This window comes from Colossoma macropomum, unplaced genomic scaffold, assembly GCF_904425465.1.
Source record: "Colossoma macropomum unplaced genomic scaffold, Colossoma_macropomum, whole genome shotgun sequence".
Taxonomy (NCBI): Eukaryota; Metazoa; Chordata; class Actinopteri; order Characiformes; family Serrasalmidae; genus Colossoma; species Colossoma macropomum.
Window position 1 is genome coordinate 6,417,603 of NW_023494798.1, and position 23,327 is coordinate 6,440,929.

At 40.8% G+C, this 23,327-nt stretch overlaps 3 protein-coding genes across 3 annotated transcripts; all 3 read left to right on the plus strand.

Moving 5' to 3' along the window:
* Positions 1-2,461: 2,461 nt before the first annotated feature.
* On the plus strand, positions 2,462-6,767 carry LOC118818260 (extracellular calcium-sensing receptor-like). The gene is made up of 6 exons (XM_036585477.1): positions 2,462-2,580; positions 3,111-3,408; positions 3,653-4,429; positions 4,646-4,870; positions 5,365-5,488; positions 5,854-6,767. Exons 1-6 carry the CDS (start codon positions 2,474-2,476, stop codon positions 6,765-6,767), a joined length of 2,445 nt encoding a protein of 814 aa, XP_036441370.1. The 5' UTR covers positions 2,462-2,473.
* Positions 6,768-12,053: 5,286 nt separating this feature from the next.
* LOC118818515 (extracellular calcium-sensing receptor-like) lies at positions 12,054-15,624 on the plus strand. Its single transcript, XM_036585763.1, has 5 exons — positions 12,054-12,353; positions 12,572-13,348; positions 13,506-13,730; positions 14,250-14,373; positions 14,717-15,624. Exons 1-5 carry the CDS (start codon positions 12,054-12,056, stop codon positions 15,622-15,624), a joined length of 2,334 nt encoding a protein of 777 aa, XP_036441656.1.
* A 3,058-nt stretch (positions 15,625-18,682) lies between these two features.
* On the plus strand, positions 18,683-22,581 carry LOC118818516 (extracellular calcium-sensing receptor-like). Its single transcript, XM_036585764.1, has 6 exons — positions 18,683-18,918; positions 19,128-19,428; positions 19,657-20,433; positions 20,591-20,815; positions 21,188-21,311; positions 21,668-22,581. The coding sequence occupies exons 1-6, from the start codon at positions 18,683-18,685 to the stop codon at positions 22,579-22,581; spliced, it is 2,577 nt and encodes an 858-aa protein (XP_036441657.1).
* Positions 22,582-23,327: the final 746 nt, after the last annotated feature.

Consider the following 23,327-nt stretch of genomic DNA (forward strand, 5'->3'; position numbering starts at 1 on the left):
TTAAGAATCCGAAAAAGATAAACGTAGTTTGTGGCTATAGAATGAAAATTATGACTTCAGGTAGGTTTATATTTCACGATACTGCTTCCTAGATTTGTAGCGCAGTTACTTACTCAACCTTAAATGGTGCAGCAGTTTCATTCTGGCACACGTACATGCGCTAAAACGTAACTGCTGCACCATCTATGGTGGAACGGAGATGTCAAAGTGACTCGGTTAAACCAATTTCCTCCGTAATCCGATCTCTTACATCGAGGAAGTCCAAGTCCCTGTAAGAAAATGAAATAATAAAAGAAAATGATAATATTATTGATTATATTTAGGATTACTGAGATGTTTATATTTACAGTCGAGTTGCGCCTGTTTTTTTTTGACAAGCTGGCTGCAAAAAACAGACGGAAAAGATGAAGGTTGGCTGCACAGTTTTCTGTTTTTGGATAATATAATAATAATAATAATAATAATAATACATTTTTAAAATTAGCTAAAATGACTCTCATTGGTTTAATAAAGAGTTTAAATAGAATTGCATGATCACTATAATTATTCAATAGAACAGAATAAAAACAGACTTTTGTATAATGAAATCAGGTCAATGGGGCAATATTGTAATAAATTTGTCTAGAACTGTATTTTTCCCCATCACTCAAATTTGTGCACACCACCGCATCCCTTTGTCGTGTTCTAGTGCAAGACAGATAGTTATCACTGTTGGATTTTACATTAATATGAAATATTTAAGTTGTCAGATGTGATTGCAAAATGAGACAATAATTGGACTTTTGTGTTTATGTAGTGTGTGTGTCCGCTAAATTAAATAAAATGTAATTAAATTACATTAATAAATAAACAAAATAATAAATAAATTATTCGTGCATGAAAAGCCCCCACATTATCATAAGGACAGGGAAAACACAAACAAAACAAACAAATAAATTTATGATTAAGGCATTAGTGTCAGAGTTTAATTGTTTTTTTATGTATACATTTGTTTGCTTACTTTACAAATTTGTTTGCATTCATTTCTGAGATTTTTTTTATTCATTTCGTTGTTTATTATTCTGTTGATTTTTGAGTTGAGTACCTAATATGCAAATAAAAACCTTGATGAGCCATATCTGTGGACAGTTCAAGCTTTAAATCTGATTGTGACTTACAAGTAACTGGTGAATTTTTAAATTAATGATTAGAATACTGTCTGAATAAAAAAGATCTACTCATATTTCTATGTTTATGGCTATATGTTTCAGTGTTTAGAACAGGTTATACATTTAACATCATAACGTCGAGGTAATGTTTACATCTTTTGGCAGAGTGTTAATGCCCCCCCTGCAGCCACACCCACAATTAGCCTATTTAAAATGGACTGAGTGTGGGTTGCCTGCATTTCATGGGAAATGGTTGGCACATGAAACCGGGAGCCCATGCGGGGTCCCATGTTAGGGCCCCAATGGTGGCAGCCCATACTAAGCTCTCATATGAGGGCTAATGGTGGGCTGCCACCTTGGGGCCCTAACAATGGGGTCCGCGTGTGCCCCGGTTTCACGAATGAGTGAGAGCCAAATTGAGTGCCCCCTGTTTCTTGATTGATTGGGGCCCCACTGCAGGCAGCTTGTGGTGGGCCAAATTTTTAGCCCACAGTGGCCCCACACTGGACCCGCATGAGCGGGTTTGCAAGAATAATACAGTCATTTCCGAATGTGTGATATGTTTGATGTGTTAATTTACTATTTGACGTTCAATTAACATAAAAAAGTTTAATCACACACACACACACACACACACACACACACACACACAAACAACAAAAACAAACAAAAATAAGAAACAAATCGTTTTCTACTTGAAATTCCAAATTTCGTATTTCGTAAAATGAACTAACAAACGAATTCAAATTCTCGGAGCAAATTCTACGTATTGGCTTAGGTAGTAGGTGGCTTAATCAAAAGCATAAGACATATGAATATAGTGTTGGGGTCAAAACAAGAAGACTTTTTATTACCTAAATAGATTAGCTTATTTATTTACAAAACATGATTAAATTAAACTAAATTAAGAGCAGTTTACCGTACATACAGATAGAAATACATGAGAATAAATACATGTATGTGGTGCATAGTACTGGGGTTGATGAGGCCTACAGGTTGGTTCAGCAACAATCTATTATAGACCAGAAACACATATTAAGTCAATGTCATCATTACGATTCACATTGAATACACAACCACGCCTCCTTTGCCCAATTCACCCCCACACTTTAAGGGCATTATAGTGATGTGGCTATTTAAAGCACTGTGATTCAGCCAGCCTACCCTTCAGAGGGCTGGGAGCCACCGAGTACGCCATGCAGCTCACTTCAAGTGTCACAACATTTGTATCAGTGCTGTTTGTAACTGGTCTCAGCCCAGCAGAATGTAAAGTGGACCCGGTCAGCTGCAGGCTGTGGACTGATCCTCAGTTGCCTGGTCTTTCTATGAATGGAGATTTTATAATCGGAGGAATTTTTTCTATTCATTTCTACACGAGATCAGAGCAGAACACCTACACCAGACAGCCACTCCAGCTACAGTGCTCTGGGAGGTCTGACAGCACGGCCAGCAGGGCGTTTCTTTAGAATTAAATAGAAGTTATAATTATTCTCTGGTTACGTTTTTGCAGACATAGTTGAATTTGTGAAACATGAAATGCCTTTGAAGGAATCATATGAGAAAACTTAAAATGTGTTACTGTTACTGTCTTGGCGGCACAGTGGCGCGGTGGGTAGCGCTGTCGCCTCACAGCAAGAATGGCCTGGGTTCGATTCCCGGCTGGGTGACCAGGGTCGTTTCTGTGTGGAGTTTGCATGTTCTCCCCGTGTCTGCGTGGGTTTCCTCCGGGTACTCCGGTTTCCTCCCACAGTCCAAAAACATGCAGTCAGGTCAATTGGACGTGCTAAATTGCCCCTAGGTGTGAGTGTGTGTGTGGATGTATATGTCTGTTTGTCTGCCCTGCGATGGACTGGCGACCTGTCCAGGGTGTATCCTGCCTTCCGCCCGATGACAGCTGGGATAGGCTCCAGCACCCCACCGCGACCCAGAAGGATAAGCGGTTTAGATGATGGATGGATGGATGGATTTCAGGGAGCTGCGCTTCGCTCGTGCCATGGAGTTCACCATCCACGAGATCAACAACAGAACAGATCTCCTGCCGGGAATCACTTTAGGATACCAGATATACGACTCGTGCTCTACAGTGCTGATGGCAATCAAACTTGCATTTCAGTTTGCAAACGGGATGGAACCATTTTTCAATGATACTGATTCCTGTTCAAAATCTGCAGCTGCAGCTGTTCCTGCTCTCGTGGGAGAATCTGCTTCCACCACGTCAATTAGTATGGCCAGAATACTGGGACTTTTTGGAATTCCACAGGTGATTATAGTAGAATGCACTTTGTTGTGTCATATTTATAGACTTATTGCCCTTCTATTGCTATCTCAATAAAAAAAAATCTGAATAAATTCGAGTTAATGATTGGTAAACCGTGCCTATTTAGCTTTTAGCTTGAGAGTAAAATATCTTGCCAAGTTTATGTAAAAACTGAAAAAAAAATGATGAACGAATGATGCAAAGCCTACTAAAGTAACGGTTCTTTTGCATTTTCATTTAATAACAGGTGAGTCACTACTCAACCTGCGCATGTCTGAGCGATAAGCGTCAGTATCCTGCCTTCCTCAGGACCATACCTAGTGACCACCACCAAGCGGCCGCAATAGCAAGAATGGTGAAGCATTTTGGCTGGACATGGATTGGGGCAGTGCGCAGCGATACAGACTACGGAAATTATGGGATGGCGTCGTTTCTAAAGGCCGCGCAGGAGGAGGGCATCTGTGTGGAGTACTCCGAGTCCTACTACAGAACACAACCGCGCAGTAAACTGGAGAGAGTGGCAAACGTCATCCGCAGATCAACAGCCCGGGTAATAGTAGCGTTTGTTAACTCGGGAGATATGAGGTTTCTGCTGGAGGAACTGGCGAGACAGCCGCCGCCTCCCCTTCAGTGGATCGGCAGCGAGACGTGGATCACTCATCCAGAATTTCTAAAATATAACATGTGCGCTGGGGCGATAGGATTTGGGGTCCCCCGCTCAGTGATTCCAGGTCTTCGTGGGTTTCTTCTGGATCTCTCTCCAGAACAAGCACTGAAATCACCTCTGCTAACGGAGTTTTGGGAGAGCTCGTTCAGCTGTAGCCTAAAAGGCTCCTCAGAGGGCGCGCGGGAATGTGACGGCAGCGAGGATATCCGCGCGCTGCAGAACCCATATACAGACACGTCGCAGCTGCGCATCACTAACATGGTGTACAAAGCTACGTATGCCATAGCGCATGCCATCCACGGTGTTATCTGTAATGACACGCAGTGCGACAAGAGCGCTAAATTCACACCATGGCAGGTATAAAACTGCTGCTTTTTAAGCCCAAACAATTACAGTAAGCATGCTTGTTTTGTTTATTAATTGTCAGTATTAATATACTAACATGATTAAATAGGAAGTCTTGTATTTAAAGATCAGATGCAGGCTGTGAAATGTCTTTAAATATGAGTATAAATACATGAGTGTAAATGTATATTTTGTAGATGCTTTTTACGTAACTATATTCCTCTGCAGATACTCAACCAGCTCAAGAATGTGAACTTCACCACAAAGAATGGTTTTCAGGTCTCATTTGATTCCAGTGGTGATCCTGTGGCCGTCTACGAGCTCATAAACTGGCAGTTTAAGAAAGATGGTGGTTTGGATTTTGTGACTGTGGGCCGCTATGACTCATCCAGACCACGAGGCCAAGAGTTCAGTATGAGCAGAGCTATCAGCTGGGTGGGAGAACAGAAAGAGGTACAGTATAACTTCCTGCAATCTTTAAGGTCCCATATCGTAGAAAACCATATTTCCTTTGCAGGGGTGTAGAACTTTCAGAATAGGGTGGCCAGGTAAGAACCGTAGATGTTATTGGGGTGGAACACTGCTCGAAAAAAAATTAAATAAAATAGTGTTAATTTATGCAAATGATGTGAAAAGCGTTTCATTTGTTTTTTGCTATGTAACTTAATCTATCCATCATTTCCACATGAATAAAATATTTCATCACCAAATTTATTGTCAAAGAAAAATGAAAGACAAAACTAATGTAATGCATTTTAATAATTCGTAATGAAATCCTAGATATGTATCAGGTAAATTAAATGTATCACTTTTTTACAGAGTGAGAGATGCACTGAATATTTGATCAATTCAGAGCAAGAAAATGCAAAATGTTTAGTCTCAAACACTTAAGTTTTCCACGTTATTATCGAATTTCCTTTGACACTTTCTTTATTGTCTTTTTTTAGGTGCCCAGATCTGTGTGCAGTGAGAGCTGTCCTCCAGGAACCAGGAAGGCTGTGCAGAAAGGAAAGCCAGTCTGCTGTTACGACTGTATACCATGTGCAGAAGGAGAGATCAGTAACAAGACAGGTTGGATATCACAATAAAATTACATCCTTTTACTTGGCCCTATTTCACTATAATTTCATACATGGTAAAAACAGTTTCTTCTGTAGTTTAGCAAAACATCCAAAACGTGTAGAGCATCAGCTTTAAATGTTACCAATCTCATCAAGAGACTACAGAAACAATCCTAAAACTTGGAAACATTTATAAACCCCTTAAAATATTAAAATCAATACAATTAACATCAGTTGCCAAGTCTCAGTCAAGTGACAAGTCAGTCAACACACAACATCAGTCCTAGTCACTGACTTCCCATCTCTTTAAGATGAGGCCTCATTGTAGGGTTCTGTCTGTTATAGGGCTCTGACTTTACTTTCCTGACCTCTTAGACTCTTTGGACTGTGTGCACTGCCCTCCTGAGTTCTGGCCCAATGCCCACCAAGACAGCTGCCTCCCCAAGCCTGTGGAGTTCCTGTCCTGGGACGACACTCTGAGCATCATCCTGACAGTGTTCTCCATCTCTGGAGCCTTCTTAGCCATGTTTGTGACTGCTGTCTTCTACAAACACAGAACTTCTCCCATCGTTAGAGGCAACAACTCAGAGCTGAGCTTCCTGCTGCTCTTCTCACTGACTCTGTGTTTCCTCTGCTCACTTACTTTCATTGGTCGGCCCTCCGAGTGGTCCTGTATGCTGCGTCACACAGCGTTTGGGATCACCTTCGTCCTCTGTATCTCCTGTGTTCTGGGGAAAACAATAGTGGTGTTAATGGCCTTCAGAGCTACACTTCCAGGCAGTAATGTCATGAAATGGTTTGGGCCTCCACAGCAGAGACTCAGTGTTCTCACCTTCACTCTCATACAGGTCCTTATTTGTGTTCTTTGGTTAAAAATATCCCCTCCCTTTCCGTTCAAAAATTTGAAGCATTACAAGGAAAGGATAATCCTGGAATGTGGATTAGGTTCAGTTATAGGTTTCTGGGCTGTGCTGGGTTATATAGGATTTCTGGCTCTTTTGTGTTTTATTTTGGCTTTTCTAGCACGGAAGCTGCCTGATAACTTTAATGAAGCCAAGTTCATCACATTCAGCATGCTGATATTCTGTGCAGTGTGGATCACCTTCATTCCAGCTTATTTCAGCTCTCCTGGAAAGTTCACTGTAGCTGTAGAGATATTTGCTATTCTGGCATCAAGCTTTGGTTTGATTATTTGTATTTTTGCTCCCAAGTGTTTCATAATTGTTTTTAGGCCAGAGCAAAATACCAAGAAACATCTTATGAGTAAAGTACCCTCCAAGGGTCTTTGAGACCACTACACAAATGGCATAATGAAAAACTCAGATTAACCACTCATTAACTCTTGTAATTTTCTTATCCCAAATTCACTCAGACATTTGATCCTTTACCTTTCACTTTATGCATAGTAAATCTTGTTTGAGTGGTCAATATTTGATTGTATATAAACATATTGTATGTAATCATATTGCTGCAATATTTGTGTTTGTGTGTCAGAGAGGCTATGGCAAAAAACCTTTGCCATACTTTAGGAGACAAATTAAAGGAAAAATTGACACCATCATAGGAAGGTGTTGGGCTGTGATAAGCCACCAGATCAGCCTCAGTGCCCTTGGCATTAATTCTGCATCTCTTTGGAACTGTACTGGAGGGATAAACACTATTCTTCCCGAAGATATTCCCTCAGTTGTTGCTTTGATGATGGTGGAGAAAATCGCTGTCTAACATCTCCTGTAGGTGTGCATCTGAGTTGAGATCTGGTGACTGTGAATCCCATAGTATATCATTTATACAATTTCCACACATTTCAAGCTGTCCAGTGACTCCTTATGTCCTGTGGATAGAGACATTGATTTAATTTTAGTGCAATCACTCCTACAGATGAGGTGTCCGAATGGTTTGAGGAACAATACAGTAGTTAAATATGTCTGAGACTTGAAAGATACAATCTTCCTAGTGGGTTATGACTGTTCTGAGTGTTTTGAAAATCCAACCCCTGAATCCTTCATCATGATCAAGAAACTTTGAATAAATACAAAAACATTTTACCATATATCTTGACTATTCATAATTAACACTGCTTTCATTGAAATTAACACAGGCAATTTATAAGTTGGTTGACAAAGTGTAACCAAAGATTACATGACACTTTACCACTTTTATTGATTTTGTGAGCCATTCAAATACAACACTTTTGTGGTGAACAGCTTCTCAGGGGAGTGGATGTCAATGAGAACAGCTGCATGAATCGCTGGTAACTGAGTCACATGGTTTTAATTAAGAATTTGATAGGTTAAACTAAAGTTTCTGTATATGATAAATTCAAACTGAACAAATACTACATAAATTCACAAGATCAAGCTGGCAAACAATGATGCAAAAACACAAAAGAGGGAGTGCTATATAGACAATGGTTTTTGGTGACAAGACGAGCAAGAAATGGGCCTATGTCTCTAATCTAGCACTGCTGCATATAAAGGCTACTAAATGAAGGTAACACTTTACAATACTGTTTCATAGTTAATAGGTAACTGTTAAAAAGCTAAGCAGGGATGAATAATAATGCTGCCTTAACACTAATGTCACTACTATTAGCTACTAAGGCCTACTAGTTAATTCCACAGTAGGTAAATATGAACTAATGATTAGGGTAATTAGGGTAATTCAATAAACTATAACTGGCGTGTAGAGAATTACTTTGTAAATGGGGTTTCTCAGAATAGCTTCTCATAAATTACTGATCAATTTAACATTAATTGCTCAATAGCTGGGTCTCATAAGGCTCGTGGTGGACTAGTAACTGATGTAGTATATTCTAACACTTCTAAAAGTTTTATAAATCCTCTACACAGTACGCAGTATCTAAAATACAAAGAATTATATCCTTTCTTATTATTTAGGGAAGCAGGTATCCTCAGAGGAGGCAGGAGGTACCAATCCACACTAAACTGACTGGTGTCCCTCATGTCTTTGTTTTGTACAGTATTCAGTAGACCAGTCAGCTTACCTGTCCCTTTTAGAATAGAAAACACCATTCTTTTCTGCAGGAGCATGTGTGCCAGTGTTGTTTCTTCTGAACTTTAGTTATCCTTTTAAGTCCTCTTGAGGACACGATCAATCGAAGAGATAACTAACAGGAAATATATGTCTGTGTATGTGTCTTACCTTGGATGTTTTGTTTCATATTTTGGCAGTAGCATTAAAGAAGAGCCAGAAGAAGCCGTTATTTCTGCTCAATGCAATGCTCTTTTATTGGACAAACCAGAAAAGGTCTCTGAAATCCGTGAGGGCACAGCAGGGAAGGTCACTTCTAGCCCTACAACTTCACTCTGTGGTGGACACAAAACCCACACCAACTAAACCATCAGCCATTCCTCTGGCCATACATTGATCCAGCACTGCATATGCCTAGGGCCATTTTGTGAAATAATCCATGGCCAGAACAACATAGTGGTTCCCACCATAGTGGTGAAGGCACCCAGGACATCCACACGACTCTCTCTGTTGGGGCACTGGAACAGAGGGACTGCAATGGACCATGCAATGGCTGTGGTGGTCCCTTCTTTGCCGAGTAAGGGTCTTGCCCAAGCCAAAGGTGCCCCACGCCCATCACCATTTTCTACAGGCTGTGCACCTTCCACGCTCCGGTTAATCCACATGTAGTACAGCAGCTTGTCCTGCATCCTGTTCCAGCCAGCGTGAAGTGCCTTAGCAGTGTTCTCATGTGGGATCACTTCTGTCCAATCCAGTTTCCTTCCCACCTGGAGCCAACAACGTGTCCAAGCGTCTGAGCGTGGTAGAGTTCCTCGGCACCAGACTTGACAGACTTGAGCAAATGCAACAGCAGCGGTGCTCCTCTCTATTGTTTCCACCTTCTCCTTAAGACGTGCACAATACCAGCACTCCTCATCAGTGCAGAGGACATCATTATCACACAGATGCCCAGCACAGTGTCGGCTGGTGAAGTGGTGTTCCTGTAATGCCGTGATCTGCCTTGCGACCTGACTCTCAGGCTCTTTGTAAAGCATGAGCCAAGTCAATGACAAATGATCAGTGTGCAAAATTAAGGGTACACCACACAGGTAAAGGGGGAAATGCCGCAGCCCCACCATAACGGCCAACAGCTCCCTTCACATCTCACAGTACTTGCACTTGTGGCTTACTCAAGCACTGACTGGAGACTGCGAAGACCATTCCTGTCCAATACCTGCAAGAGGATGGTGCCAGTGCCCTTTTTGATGCATATATATATATGATGGAAGACTGTTTGGAGTTTTGGTTATGTTTTACTCAGATGAGAGAAGGTTCCTAAGTGAACTTGTAATTTTAAGTTAACAGAACAAAAATCTTTTTTTTTTTTAACATTCTATTTATTAAAGAGTTGAAGTTTAATTACTTCAAAATTTTAAGGCAGCCTGGTTACCAATTTTTTAAAAGTTAAAACATTTTTTGAAAGTACACTGAAAATAGAAATCAACTTTCAAATGCAAAAAGTAAGCAAGATGGCTGACTTAAATTTTAAGGTCTTTGAACATCAGATAAGTTTACAAAGTGTAAAAAACACAGATTACTGATTTGTTCATTACTTGATGTTAAATGAACACATAACTAGGTCTGCCATAAAAATTTAAAATTACAATTTAAAATGTAAAAACTTGGAGATTTACGTTTTTGTATTTTATGGATTACTGATACTGAGGTAGTGTTGGACTAACAGAATTTAACATTTAACCCCCATGTGTCAAACACAAGGCCCGCGACACAATCCTTTCCGGCCCGCAGAATTATCTTAATTTTCTGTTAATATTAGCGCATTTCACAGTGCACTACACTACAGTCCCCAGCATGCACTGCAACGTAATGTGCGTTCAGACTCTCCTACCCCAACAACTATGGGACGGTGGTTACACCTCAATTCTACCCGATTCCACACCAGTCATATCACCAAACATCTAACTGCCCTTCAGCCAATATAACCACCTAACAACAGCTCAGCAGCTCAGAGAGTCCAAGCATGAATGAACTGGCAGCAACGAAAAGATACCAGGTGTCTAGTTGAAGCAGACAGATATGTTTAAGAGGCCGAGCATCTGGGGACAATTCAATTTTGAATACTTTAAGTATTCATGTAATATTTCGAAGTCCACTGCAAGTGCCTGTATTTTACTGTTGAAGTTTTTGCTTATTTTGAATAAACAGTGGTCAGTTCGGTTTATCGCAAAATATTAATTAAAATGAAATAAAACATAGTCGTTCTGTGGCCCACGGATTTGTTGGGATTTGTTCATATGGTCTTTTAGTGATTAAGTTTGAAACCTCTGTTTTAACCCAATATTTTTCAAAATCTTTGATCAGGAAATAAAGAAGAAACAATTGGATTTTTCATGTCAAATTCCATATTTCACTTGTAAAATTTTACTTATTCAGTAAATTAATTCATGATGTCAAAATTGAAACTGCACACTAACTGTCTGAGCGGCGCGTATCATTCAGAGCTCTGAATATCGATGTTCTCTTGACATTAAGTTCACTGATCTGAAAGTGGAATCTGATTCAAAAGCTACAAAAGAAATGAGTTATTGTACATATGAAGCTATGGCTCGAAATACTTTTTAGAACTTTCTAGAATATCATGCAAGCTAACAGCAGCAAGCCCACCAAACAGTATTTATGAGAGTTTAGAAAGGGCTCAACAAACGAATATTAGCTAGTTAAATGGTAGAGGCTTAATCAAGTGCATGTGACGTATGAGGATAATATTGGGCTGCCAAAAATGAAAAAAAAAAAGTTTAATCGCACATAATTAAATCGACTGATTTATACATAAAACATTAGGAGATTTAAAAATGTAAACCGCAGAGCAGTTTAAAATGACGACAAATAGAACATACATGAGAATGAAATAAGTATGTGGTGCATATGTTCCACGGCTGATGAGGCCCACGGTTTGCTTCAGCAACTCTATTATAGACCAGTAACCTACAGTAAGTTGAATACACATTGAATACACAACCACGCCTCCTGTGCCCAATTCACCCCCACACTGAAAGGGCATTATAGTGATGCGGCTACTTAAAGCACTGTGGTTCAGCCAGCCTACCCTTCAGAGGGCTGGGAGACACCGAGTACGCCATGCAGCTTATTTTAAACGTCACAGCGTTCGTATCAGTGCTGTTTGTAGCTGAGCTCAGCCCAGCAGAATGTAAAGCTGACCCGGTCAGCTGCAGGCTGTGGACTGATCCTCAGTTACCTGCTCTTTCTATGAATGGAGACTTTATAATTGGAGGAATTTTTTCTATTCATTTGTACACGAGATCAGAGCAGAACACCTACACCAGACAGCCACTACAGCCACAGTGCTCTGGGAGGTCTGACAGCACAGCCAGCAGGGCGTTTCTTTAAGTAGAGGTTATAATTAAGTAGATTAAGTAATTAAATCATTAAGTAGAAGTTATAATTACTCTATGATTACGTTTTTGCTGACATATATTAGTTGTATTTGTGAAATGAAATGCATTTGAAAGAAAAACATCAGAAAACTTGGTAAACGTGTGTTACTGTTACTGTCTTTAAACAGTATGGATTTCAGGGAGCTGCGCTTCGCTCGTGCTATGGAGTTCACCATCCACGAGATCAACAACAGAACAGATCTCCTACCGGGAATCACGTTAGGATACCAGATACACGACTCGTGCGCTTCAGTACCGATGTGCATCAAAGCTGCTTTTCAGTTTGCAAACGGCATGGAACCATTTTTCAATGATACTGATTCCTGTTCAAAATCTGCAGCTGCAGCTGTTCCTGCTCTCGTGGGAGAATCTGCTTCCACCACCTCAATTAGTATGGCCAGGATGTTGGGCCTTTTTGGAATTCCAGAGGTGAATGTAGTGGGATGCACTTTAATGAGTGATATTCATAATCGCAAATCGCAAATGAAATAGCTGCAAAATTTCGTATAAATGATTGATAAATGGTACCTATTTAGCCTGAAAGTAAAACACATAGAAGAAGTTATGTAAAAACGAAAGAAACAATCGATGAAAAGATGTAAAGCCCACTAAAGTAACGGTTCTTTTGCATTTTCACTCAATAACAGGTGAGTCACTACGCAACCTGCGCATGTCTGAGCGATAAGCGTCAGTATCCGGCCTTCCTCAGGACCATACCAAGTGACCACCACCAAGCGGCCGCACTAGCAAGAATGGTCAAGCATTTTGGCTGGACATGGATTGGGGCAGTGCGCAGCGACACAGACTATGGAAATAATGGAATGGCGTCGTTTCTAAAAGCTGGGCAAGAGTTGGGAATCTGTGTGGAGTACTCCGAGTCCTACTACAGAACAGATCCGCGCAGTAAACTGGAGAGAGTGGCAAACGTCATCCGCAGATCAACAGCCCGGGTAATAGTAGCGTTTCTTAACTCGGGAGATATGAGGTTTCTCTTGGAGGAACTGGCAAAACAGCCGCCGCCTCCCCTTCAGTGGATCGGCAGCGAAGCTTGGATCATAGATCCAGAGTTTCTGCGCTTTAACATGTGCGCTGGGGCGATAGGATTCGGGTTCCCCCGCTCAGTGATTCCAGGTCTTCGTGAGTTTCTTCTGGATCTCTCTCCAGCACAAGCACTGAAATCACCTCTGCTAACGGAGTTTTGGGAGAGCTCGTTCAGCTGTAGCCTAAAAGGCTCCTCAGGGGGCGCCCGGGAATGTGACGGCAGCGAGGATATCCGCGCGCTGCAGAGCCCATATACAGACACGTCGCAGCTGCGCGTGACTAACATGGTGTACAAAGCTACGTATGCCATAGCGCATGCCATCCACGGTGTTATCTGTAATGACACGCAGTGTGACAAGAGCGCTAAATTCACACCATGGCAGGTATAAAACTGCTGCTTTTTAAGCCCAAATCACAAAAATAAGTACTCTTGTTTATTATTTACAGTAATATTAATGCTCGTGATTAAACAGTAGGTTATCTATGTAGAGACTGGATGCAGGCTGTATAGAGACTTTTTGTTACTGTATTCCTCTGCAGATACTGAACCAGCTGAAGAGAGTGAACTTCACTACAAAGAATGGCTATCAGGTCTCGTTTGATTCCAGTGGTGATCCTGTGGCCGCTTATGAGCTCATAAACTGGCAGGTTAAGAAAGATGGTGGTTTGGATTTTGTGACTGTGGGCCACTTTGACTCATCCAGACCAAGAGGTCAGGAGTTCAGTATGAGCAGAGCTATCAGCTGGATGGGGGGACAGAAAGAGGTACAGTATGACTCGTGTCTCTCTCTAAGTGATCATGGAATATCACATTTCCTTTCCTTTTTAAAACAGACTGTTCAGTCAGTATAGTCCATGTACGGAAATTAAGCTGCAGAAATGCCTGTTTTTAAATATTTTTTAAAACATGTATTCATTTTTTTTCATGTCACCCTACAACAGTTTAGCTGAATTTATTTCAGTCACTTGTAAAGAAATAAAGATGGATTAGAAAATGTGAAAATAAATCATAAACATTTTTGGTACACAAAACTATCACAAGTAGACCTCAGATGTAAAATTAAACTACAAGAAAAATGTAGAAGTTTCTAAAATGAAATTTCAGAGAGTCAAATCACTGCCCCAAGTAATGTTTAACATATCTGATGAAATGAGGTATTGATTGTCTAATGAATTGAGGGCAAGCAAACTGCAAATTGTTTAGCATTGCCACCTTCTAAAATTTCATTTTCAAACTTGTTATTAAGCAGCTACACTTGAGGCTTTCTCTAATGTCCTTTGCAGGTTCCAAAGTCAGTGTGCAGTGAGAGCTGTCCTCTAGGAACCAGGAAGGCTGTGCAGAAAGGAAAGCCAGTCTGCTGCTATGACTGTATACCATGTGCAGAAGGAGAGATCAGTAACAAGACAGGTTGGATATCACAAGAAAAATGCCTTGTTTTACTTGGCCCTAATCCATTATAATTTCATACATACATAAAACAATTACTCCTGTAACGCAGCTGAACATCCTACACCTGCTTCTAATGTTACCATCAAATGACCAAGAAAAAACAAACCTAAAAGTTGGAAATAATTGTAAACTCCCTAAAATATTCAGATGTATACACTTCAGTTCTGAGTCAGGTAGACTGTCAGTTAACCTATGACATCAGTCCTAGTCACTTACTATATTCCCATTTTCTCTAAGATGAGGCCTCATTGTAGGGTTCTGTCTGTTATAGGGCTCTTACTTTACTTTCCTGATTTCTTAGACTCTTTGGACTGTGTGCGCTGCCCTCCTGAGTTCTGGCCCAATGCCCACCAAGACAGCTGCCTCCCCAAACCTGTGGAGTTCCTGTCCTGGGACGACACTCTGAGCATCATCCTGACAGTGTTCTCCATTGCCGGAGCCTTCGTGGCTGTATGTGTGGCTGCTGTCTTCTACAAACACAGAACTTCTCCAATCGTCCGAGCCAACAACTCAGAGCTGAGCTTCCTGCTGCTCTTCTCACTGACTCTGTGTTTCCTCTGCTCACTTACTTTCATTGGTCGGCCCTCTGAGTGGTCCTGTATGCTGCGCCACACAGCGTTTGGGATCACCTTCGTCCTCTGTATCTCCTGTGTTCTGGGGAAAACAATAGTGGTGTTAATGGCCTTCAGAGCTACACTTCCAGGCAGTAATGCCATGAAATGGTTTGGGCCTCCACAGCAGAGACTCAGTGTTCTCACCTTCACTCTCATACAGGTCCTTATTTGTGTTCTTTGGTTAAAAATATCCCCTCCTCACCCCTTTAGAAATTTAAAGCACTACAAAGAAAGAATAATACTGGAATGTGAATTAGGTTCAGCTATAGGTTTCTGGGCTGTGCTGGGTTATATAGGATTTCTGGCTTTTTTGTGTTTTATTTTGGCTTTTCTAGCACGGAAGCTGCCTGATAACTTTAATGAAGCCAAGTTCATCACATTCAGCATGCTCATATTCTGTGCAGTGTGGGTTACCTTTATCCCAGCTTATGTCAGCTCTCCTGGAAAATTCACCGTAGCTGTAGAGATTTTTGCAATTCTGTCATCAAGCTTTGGTTTGATTATTTGTATTTTTGCTCCAAAATGTTTTATAATTGTTTTTAGGCCAGAGCAGAATACCAAGAAACACCTTATGGGTAAAGTACCATCAAAGTAACATCAATAAGAAAAGTAATGCCAAGATTTTATTTATGATCTTATCTAAAATGCGCTGAGTCATTATAAAGCTTACAAATACACAGTACGTTATTTTCACCAATAAACAGTTGGGACAAAATCTTTTTCATGTTTGTATTTGTAAATATGTATAGTGGCAGGCAGCACTGGTCCTGTCCTCCCTGGAGCCCTAAGCAAAATTTTGCAAAGGTGCCCTCCTACCTGACACATGAGCCACATAAATCATTTGCATTTGCCACACAGTCACACCTGACACTCCAATGCTCCCTCCTTTAAAACAGTTTGCTCCATCTGTCGGTCTAGAGGATGAGGTATAAACAACAATACTTAATATTATAGAAAATACAGTTATTCATTTTATCATCCACATCAGCTTCTTTCAAACTGGCTTTTTCTGATTTCCTTTTAATTTTCAAATATAATGTACTATTTACACTATGGCCTGGCTGAATACTTCATGGTTATTATTTACCAAGAGATGTTTGTCCATATTGCCCAGTATGCCTAGCTAATCAATATTTTAAATTCAATATTTAATCAATAGTCAATGTCCATTCATTGGCTTTCACCTTGCATTAATCCAGACTTGTAACTAATCCTTTACTTAGAGACTAAATAACCTCGTTTTACACAAAACAATCTTGTTTTAAATGAAGTGCACCTATGACGAGTGTGCCATCACACCCATGTATGGTCTGGACTGGGTTGGTCTCCACAGAACTTGCTGCTACAAAGCATGAGTTTCCTTTCATGCAAGCACATGTGAACACATGTTTACTGGTACACTGGTGCCTTCTGGCATTCATCAAACGTAATAAATAGTTATATTTCACTCTGACTTTTTTTCAACAATTAATTGATGGAAGACTGTTTGGAGTTTTGGTTATGTTTTATTCAGATGGGAGAAGGTTCCTAAGTGAACTTGTAATTTTAAGTTAACAGAACAAAAATCAGAATTATCTTAATTTTCTGTTAATATTAACGCATTTCACAGTGCACTACACTACAGTCCCCAGCATGCACTGCAACATAATGTGCGTTCAGACTCTCCTACCCCAACAACTATGGGACGGTGGTTACACCTCAATTCTACCCGATTCCACACCAGTCATATCACCAAACATCTAACTGCCCTTCAGCCAATATAACCACCTAACAACAGCTCAGCAGCTCAGAGAGTCCAAGCATGAATGAACTGACAGCAACGAAAAGATGCCAGGTGTCTAGTTGAAGCAGACAGATATGTTTAAGAGGCCGAGCATCTGGGGACAATTCAATTTTGAATACTTTAAGTATTCATGTAATATTTCGAAGTCCACTGCAAGTGCCTGTATTTTACTGTTGAAGTTTTTGCTTATTTTGAATAAACAGTGGTCAGTTCGGTTTATCGCAAAATATTAATTAAAATGAAATAAAACATAGTCGTTCTGTGGCCCACGGATTTGTTGGGATTTGTTCATATGGTCTTTTAGTGATTAAGTTTGAAACCTCTATTTTAACCCAATATTTTTCAAAATCTTTGATCAGGAAATAAAGAAGAAACAATTGGATTTTTCATGTCAAATTCCATATTTCACTTGTAAAATTTTACTTATTCAGTAAATTAATTCATGATGTCAAAATTGAAACTGCACACTAACTGTCTGAGCGGCGCGTATCATTCAGAGCTCTGAATATCGATGTACTCATGTGGTAAGCGTGGTCGCCACTTTGGTGGTGTTGTGGTCAATAAGTGGTCTGGAGGCTTCCCATTCAACACTCTCGGCCTTCAGAACTCAATTCCACAGTGCTCTGAAGTTTATGGTGGTTTTTGCACACAAAAGTATTTACGCTCGCGAGAGAAAAATAATAACAATAAAAAAAAAGCTGTAGCCAAATGACTCTACTGATTCCGCAGTCAGCATCTGGCAGCCATTTGCCTCACGCAGAACTAAAGCGATTCTGTTGCATTGGGTCTGAGGCTGCGAAGCCGAACAGACCTTCCCCCAAACACACTTAAACTCCTCCATTGTCCCCCTTCCCTTTTAACCTGGTAGCCCCGCCCACATTAGCTCTGGGTCATACCATTATCCACAGTCTAGGGGTGACAATAGGACAGACAATACACACAGAAATCCTATATACATACATACAATGGCAATTTTCTTCATATATACACGTGCACATTTATCTTAGAAATGATTGCTAAGCTAGCTATATTTAACATTATATTTTCTTCTTTACAGGTACCAGCGACCTGGCTCCCACCTCGCATGGATCCCCCTGGACCTCAGGTAAGTAGAAGTTTAAATGAATACAATTAAGTGCCTGTCATAATAAAAGTCGCCATAGTATTTACTGAGGAAAGGGGAATTGTAGTGCTGGTGGGGTGTTAGGGTAACATCACAGGGTTAGGGTTATCATCACAACTCAGTGCTGCTATTTTCTCTTGACATTAAGTTCACTGATCTGAAAGCGGAATCTGATTCAAAAGCTACAAAAGAAATGAGTTATTGTACATATGAAGCTATGGCTCGGAATACTTTTTAGAACTTTCTAGAATTTCATGCAAGCTAATAGCAGCAAGCCCACCAAACAGTATTTATGAGAGTTTAGAAAGGGCTCAACAAACGAATATTAGCTAGTTAAATGGTAGAGGCTTAATCAAGTGCATGTGACGTATGAGGATAATATTGGGCTGCCAAAAATGAAAAAAAAAAGTTTAATCGCACATAATTAAATCGGCTGATTTATACATAAAACATTAGGAGATTTAAAAATGTAAACCGCAGAGCAGAGCAGTTTAAAATGACGACAAATAGAACATACATGAGAATGAAATAAGTATGTGGTGCATATGTTCCACGGCTGATGAGGCCCACGGTTTGCTTCAGCAACTCTATTATAGACCAGTAACCTACAGTAAGTTGAATACACAACCACGCCTCCTGTGCCCAATTCACCCCCACACTGAAAGGGCATTATAGTGACGTGGCTACTTAAAGCACTGTGATTCAGCCAGCCTACCCTTCAGAGGGCTGGGAGACACCGAGTACGACATGCAGCTTATTTTAAACGTCACAGCGTTCGTATCAGTGCTGTTTGTAGCTGAGCTCAGCCCAGCAGAATGTAAAGTGGACCCGGTCAGCTGCAGGCTGTGGACTGATCCTCAGTTACCTGCTCTTTCTATGAATGGAGACTTTATAATCGGAGGAATTTTTTCTATTCATTTCTACATGAGATCAGTGCAGAACACCTACACCAGACAGCCACTACAGCCACAGTGCTCTGGGAGGTCTGACAGCACAGCCAGCAGCGCGTTTCTTTAAGTAGACGTTATAATTAAGTAGATTAAGTAATTAAACGATTAAGTAGAAGTTATAATTACTCTATGATTACGTTTTTGCTGGCATGTATTAGTTGTATTTGTGAAATGAAATGCATTTGAAAGAAAAACATCAGAAAACTTGGTAAACGTGTGTTACTGTTACTGTCTTTAAACAGTATGGATTTCAGGGAGCTGCGCTTCGCACGTGCCATGGAGTTCACCATCCACGAGATCAACAACAGAACGGATCTCCTGCCGGGAATCACTTTAGGATACCAGATTCACGACTCGTGCACTGCCGTGCAAATGGCAATAAAAGTTGCATTTCAGTTTGCAAACGGCATGGAACCATTTTTCAATGATACTGATTCCTGTTCAAAATCTGCAGCTGCAGCTGTTCCTGCTCTCGTGGGAGAATCTGCTTCAACCCCCTCAATTAGTATGACTAGAATACTTGGCCTTTTTGGAATTCCAGAGGTGAATGTAGTGGGATGCAGTTTGTTGAGTGATATTCATAAACTCCCTTGTATTCCTATCGCAAATTAAATAGTTGCAAAATTTCGTATAAATGATTGATAAATGGTACATATTTAGCCTGAAAGTAAAACACATAGAAGAAGTTATGTAAAAACGAAAGAAACAATCGATGAAAAGATGTAAAGCCCACTAAAGTAACGGTTCTTTTGCATTTTCACTCAATAACAGGTGAGTCACTACGCAACCTGCGCATGTCTGAGCGATAAGCGTCAGTATCCTGCCTTCTTCAGGACCATACCAAGTGACCACCACCAAGCGGCCGCACTAGCAAGAATGGTCAAACACTTTGGCTGGACATGGATTGGGGCAGTGCGCAGCGACACAGACTATGGAAATAATGGAATGGCGTCGTTTCTAAAAGCTGCGCAGGAGGAGGGCATCTGTGTGGAGTACTCCGAGTCCTACCACAGAACAGAACCGCGCAGTAAACTGGAGAGAGTGGCAAACGTCATCCGCAGATCAACAGCCCGGGTAATAGTAGCGTTTGTTAACTCAGGTGAAATGAAGTTTCTGTTGGAGGAACTGGCAAGACAGCCGCCGCCTCCCCTTCAGTGGATCGGCAGCGAAGCGTGGATTATAGAACCAGAATTTCTAAAATATAACATGTGCGCTGGGGCGATAGGATTCGGGGTCCCCCGCTCAGTGATTCCAGGTCTTCGTGAGTTTCTTCTGGATCTCTCTCCAGAACAAGCACTGAAATCACCTCTGCTAACGGAGTTTTGGGAGAGCTCGTTCAGCTGTAGCCTAAAAGGCTCTTCAGAGGGCGCGCGGGAATGTGACGGCAGCGAGGATATCCGCGCGCTGCAGAACACATATACAGACACGTCACAGCTCCGCGTGACTAACATGGTATACAAAGCTACGTATGCCATAGCGCATGCCATCCACGGTGTTATCTGTAATGACACGCAGTGTGACAAGAGCGCTAAATTCACACCATGGCAGGTATAAAACTGCTGCTTTTTAAGCCCAAATCACAAAAATAAGTACTCTTGTTTATTATTTACAGTAATATTAATGCTCGTGATTAAACAGTAGGTTATCTATGTAGAGACTGGATGCAGGCTGTGTAGAGACTTTTTGTTACTGTATTCCTCTGCAGATACTGAACCAGCTGAAGAGAGTGAACTTCACTACAAAGAATGGTTATCAGGTCTCGTTTGATTCCAGTGGTGATCCTGTGGCCGCTTATGAGCTCATAAACTGGCAGGTTAAGAAAGATGGTGGTTTGGATTTTGTGACTGTGGGCCACTATGACTCATCCGGACCAAGAGGCCAAGAGTTCAGTATGAGCAGAGCCATCAGCTGGGTGGGGGGACAGAAAGAGGTACAGTATGACTCGCTTCTCTCTCTAAGGGCCCATATCATGGAATATCACATTTCCTTTGATTTTTAAAACAGACTGTTCAGTCAGTATAGTCCGTGTACGGAAATTAAGCTGCAGAAAAGACAGTTTTTTAATTTGTTTAACAAAAAAATATTCATTTTTTTCATGTCACCCTACAACAGTTTAGCTGAATGTATTTCAGTCACTTGTAAAGAAATAAAGATGGATTAGAAAATGGTCATGTAAAAATGCCCTGAATGAATTAAGAGCAAGGAAACTGCAAATTGTTTAGCATTGCCACCTTCTGAAATTTCATTTTCAAACTTGTTATTAAGGAGCTACACTTGAGGCTTTCTCTAATGTCTTTTGTAGATTCCAAGATCTGTGTGCAGTGAGAGCTGTCCTCCAGGCACGAGAAAGGCTGTGCAGAAAGGAAAGCCAGTCTGCTGCTATGACTGTATACCATGTGCAGAAGGAGAGATCAGTAACAAGACAGGTTGGATATCACAAGAAAAATGCCTTGTTTTACTTGGCCCTAATCCATTATAATTTCATACATACATAAAACAATTACTCTGTAACTGTAACGCAGCTGAACATCCTAAATCTGCTTCTAATGTTACCATCAAATGACCAAGAAAAACAAACCTAAATGTTGGAAATAATTGTAACCTCAAACTCAAACCCAAAATATTCAGATTTATACACTTCAGTTCTGAGTCAGGTAGACTGTCAGTTAACCTATGACATCAGTCCTAGTCACTTACTATATTCCCATTTTCTCTAAGATGAGGCCTCATTGTAGGGTTCTGTCTGTTATAGGGCTCTTACTTTACTTTCCTGATTTCTTAGACTCTTTGGACTGTGTGCGCTGCCCTCCTGAGTTCTGGCCCAATGTCCACCAAGACAGCTGCCTCCCCAAGCCTGTGGAGTTCCTGTCCTGGGACGACACTCTGAGCATCATCCTGACAGTGTTCTCCATTGCTGGGGCTTTCATAGCTGTATGTGTAGCTGCTGTCTTCTACAAACACAGAGCTTCTCCCATCGTCAGAGCCAACAACTCAGAGCTGAGCTTCCTGCTGCTCTTCTCACTGACTCTGTGTTTCCTCTGTTCACTTACTTTCATTGGTCAGCCCTCTGAGTGGTCCTGTATGCTGCGCCACACAGCGTTTGGGATCACCTTCGTCCTCTGCATCTCCTGTGTTCTGGGGAAAACAATAGTGGTGTTAATGGCCTTCAGAGCTACACTTCCAGGCAGTAACGTCATGAAATGGTTTGGGCCTCCACAGCAGAGACTCAGTGTTCTTGGTTTCACTGTAATTCAGGTCCTAATCTGTGTTCTTTGGTTAAAAATATCCCCCCCTTACCCCTTTAGAAATTTAAATCACTACAAGGAAAGGATAATACTGGAATGTGGATTAGGTTCAGCCATAAGTTTCTGGGCTGTGCTGGGTTACATAGGATTTCTGGCTCTTTTGTGTTTTGTTTTAGCTTTTCTAGCACGGAAGCTGCCTGATAACTTTAATGAAGCCAAGTTCATCACATTCAGCATGCTCATATTCTGTGCAGTGTGGGTTACCTTTATCCCAGCTTATGTCAGCTCTCCTGGAAAGTTCACTGTAGCTGTAGAGATTTTTGCAATTCTGTCATCAAGCTTTGGTTTGATTATTTGTATTTTTGCTCCAAAATGTTTTATAATTGTTTTTAGGCGAGAGCAGAATACCAAGAAACACCTTATGGGTAAAGTACCATCGAAGGCTCTCTGAGACCCTAACATACATAGGAAAAGTAATGCCAAGGCCTTGTTTATGATCTTTATGGTCATTATAAAGCTTACAAATACACAGTACGTTATTTTCACCAATAAACAGTTGGGACAAATCTTTTTCATGTTTGTATTTGTAAATATGTATAGTGGCAGGCAGCACTGGTCCTGTCCTCCCTGGAGCCCTAAGCAAAATTTTGCATAGGTGCCCTCCTACCTGACACATGAGCCACATAAATCATTTGCATTTGCCACACAGTCACACCTGACACTCCAATGCTCCCTCCTTTAAAACAGTTTGCTCCATCTGTCGGTCTAGAGGATGAGGTATAAACAACAATACTTAATATTATAGAAAATACAGTTATTCATTTTATCATCCACATCAGCTTCTTTCAAACTGGCTCCTTCTGATTTCCTTTTAATTTTCAAATATAATGTACTATTTACACTACGACCTGGCTGAATACTTCATGGTTATTATTTACCAAGAGATGTTTGTCCATATTGCCCAGTATGCCTAGCTAATCAATATTTTAAATTCAATATTTAATCAATAGTCAATGTCCGTTCATTGGCTTTCACCATGCATTAATCCAGACTTGTAACTAATCCTTTACTTAGAGACTAAATAACCTCGTTTTACACAAAACAATCTTGTTTTAAATGAAGTGCACCTATGACGAGTGTGCCATCACACCCATGTATGGTCTGGACTGGGTTGGTCTCCACAGAACTTGCTGCTAC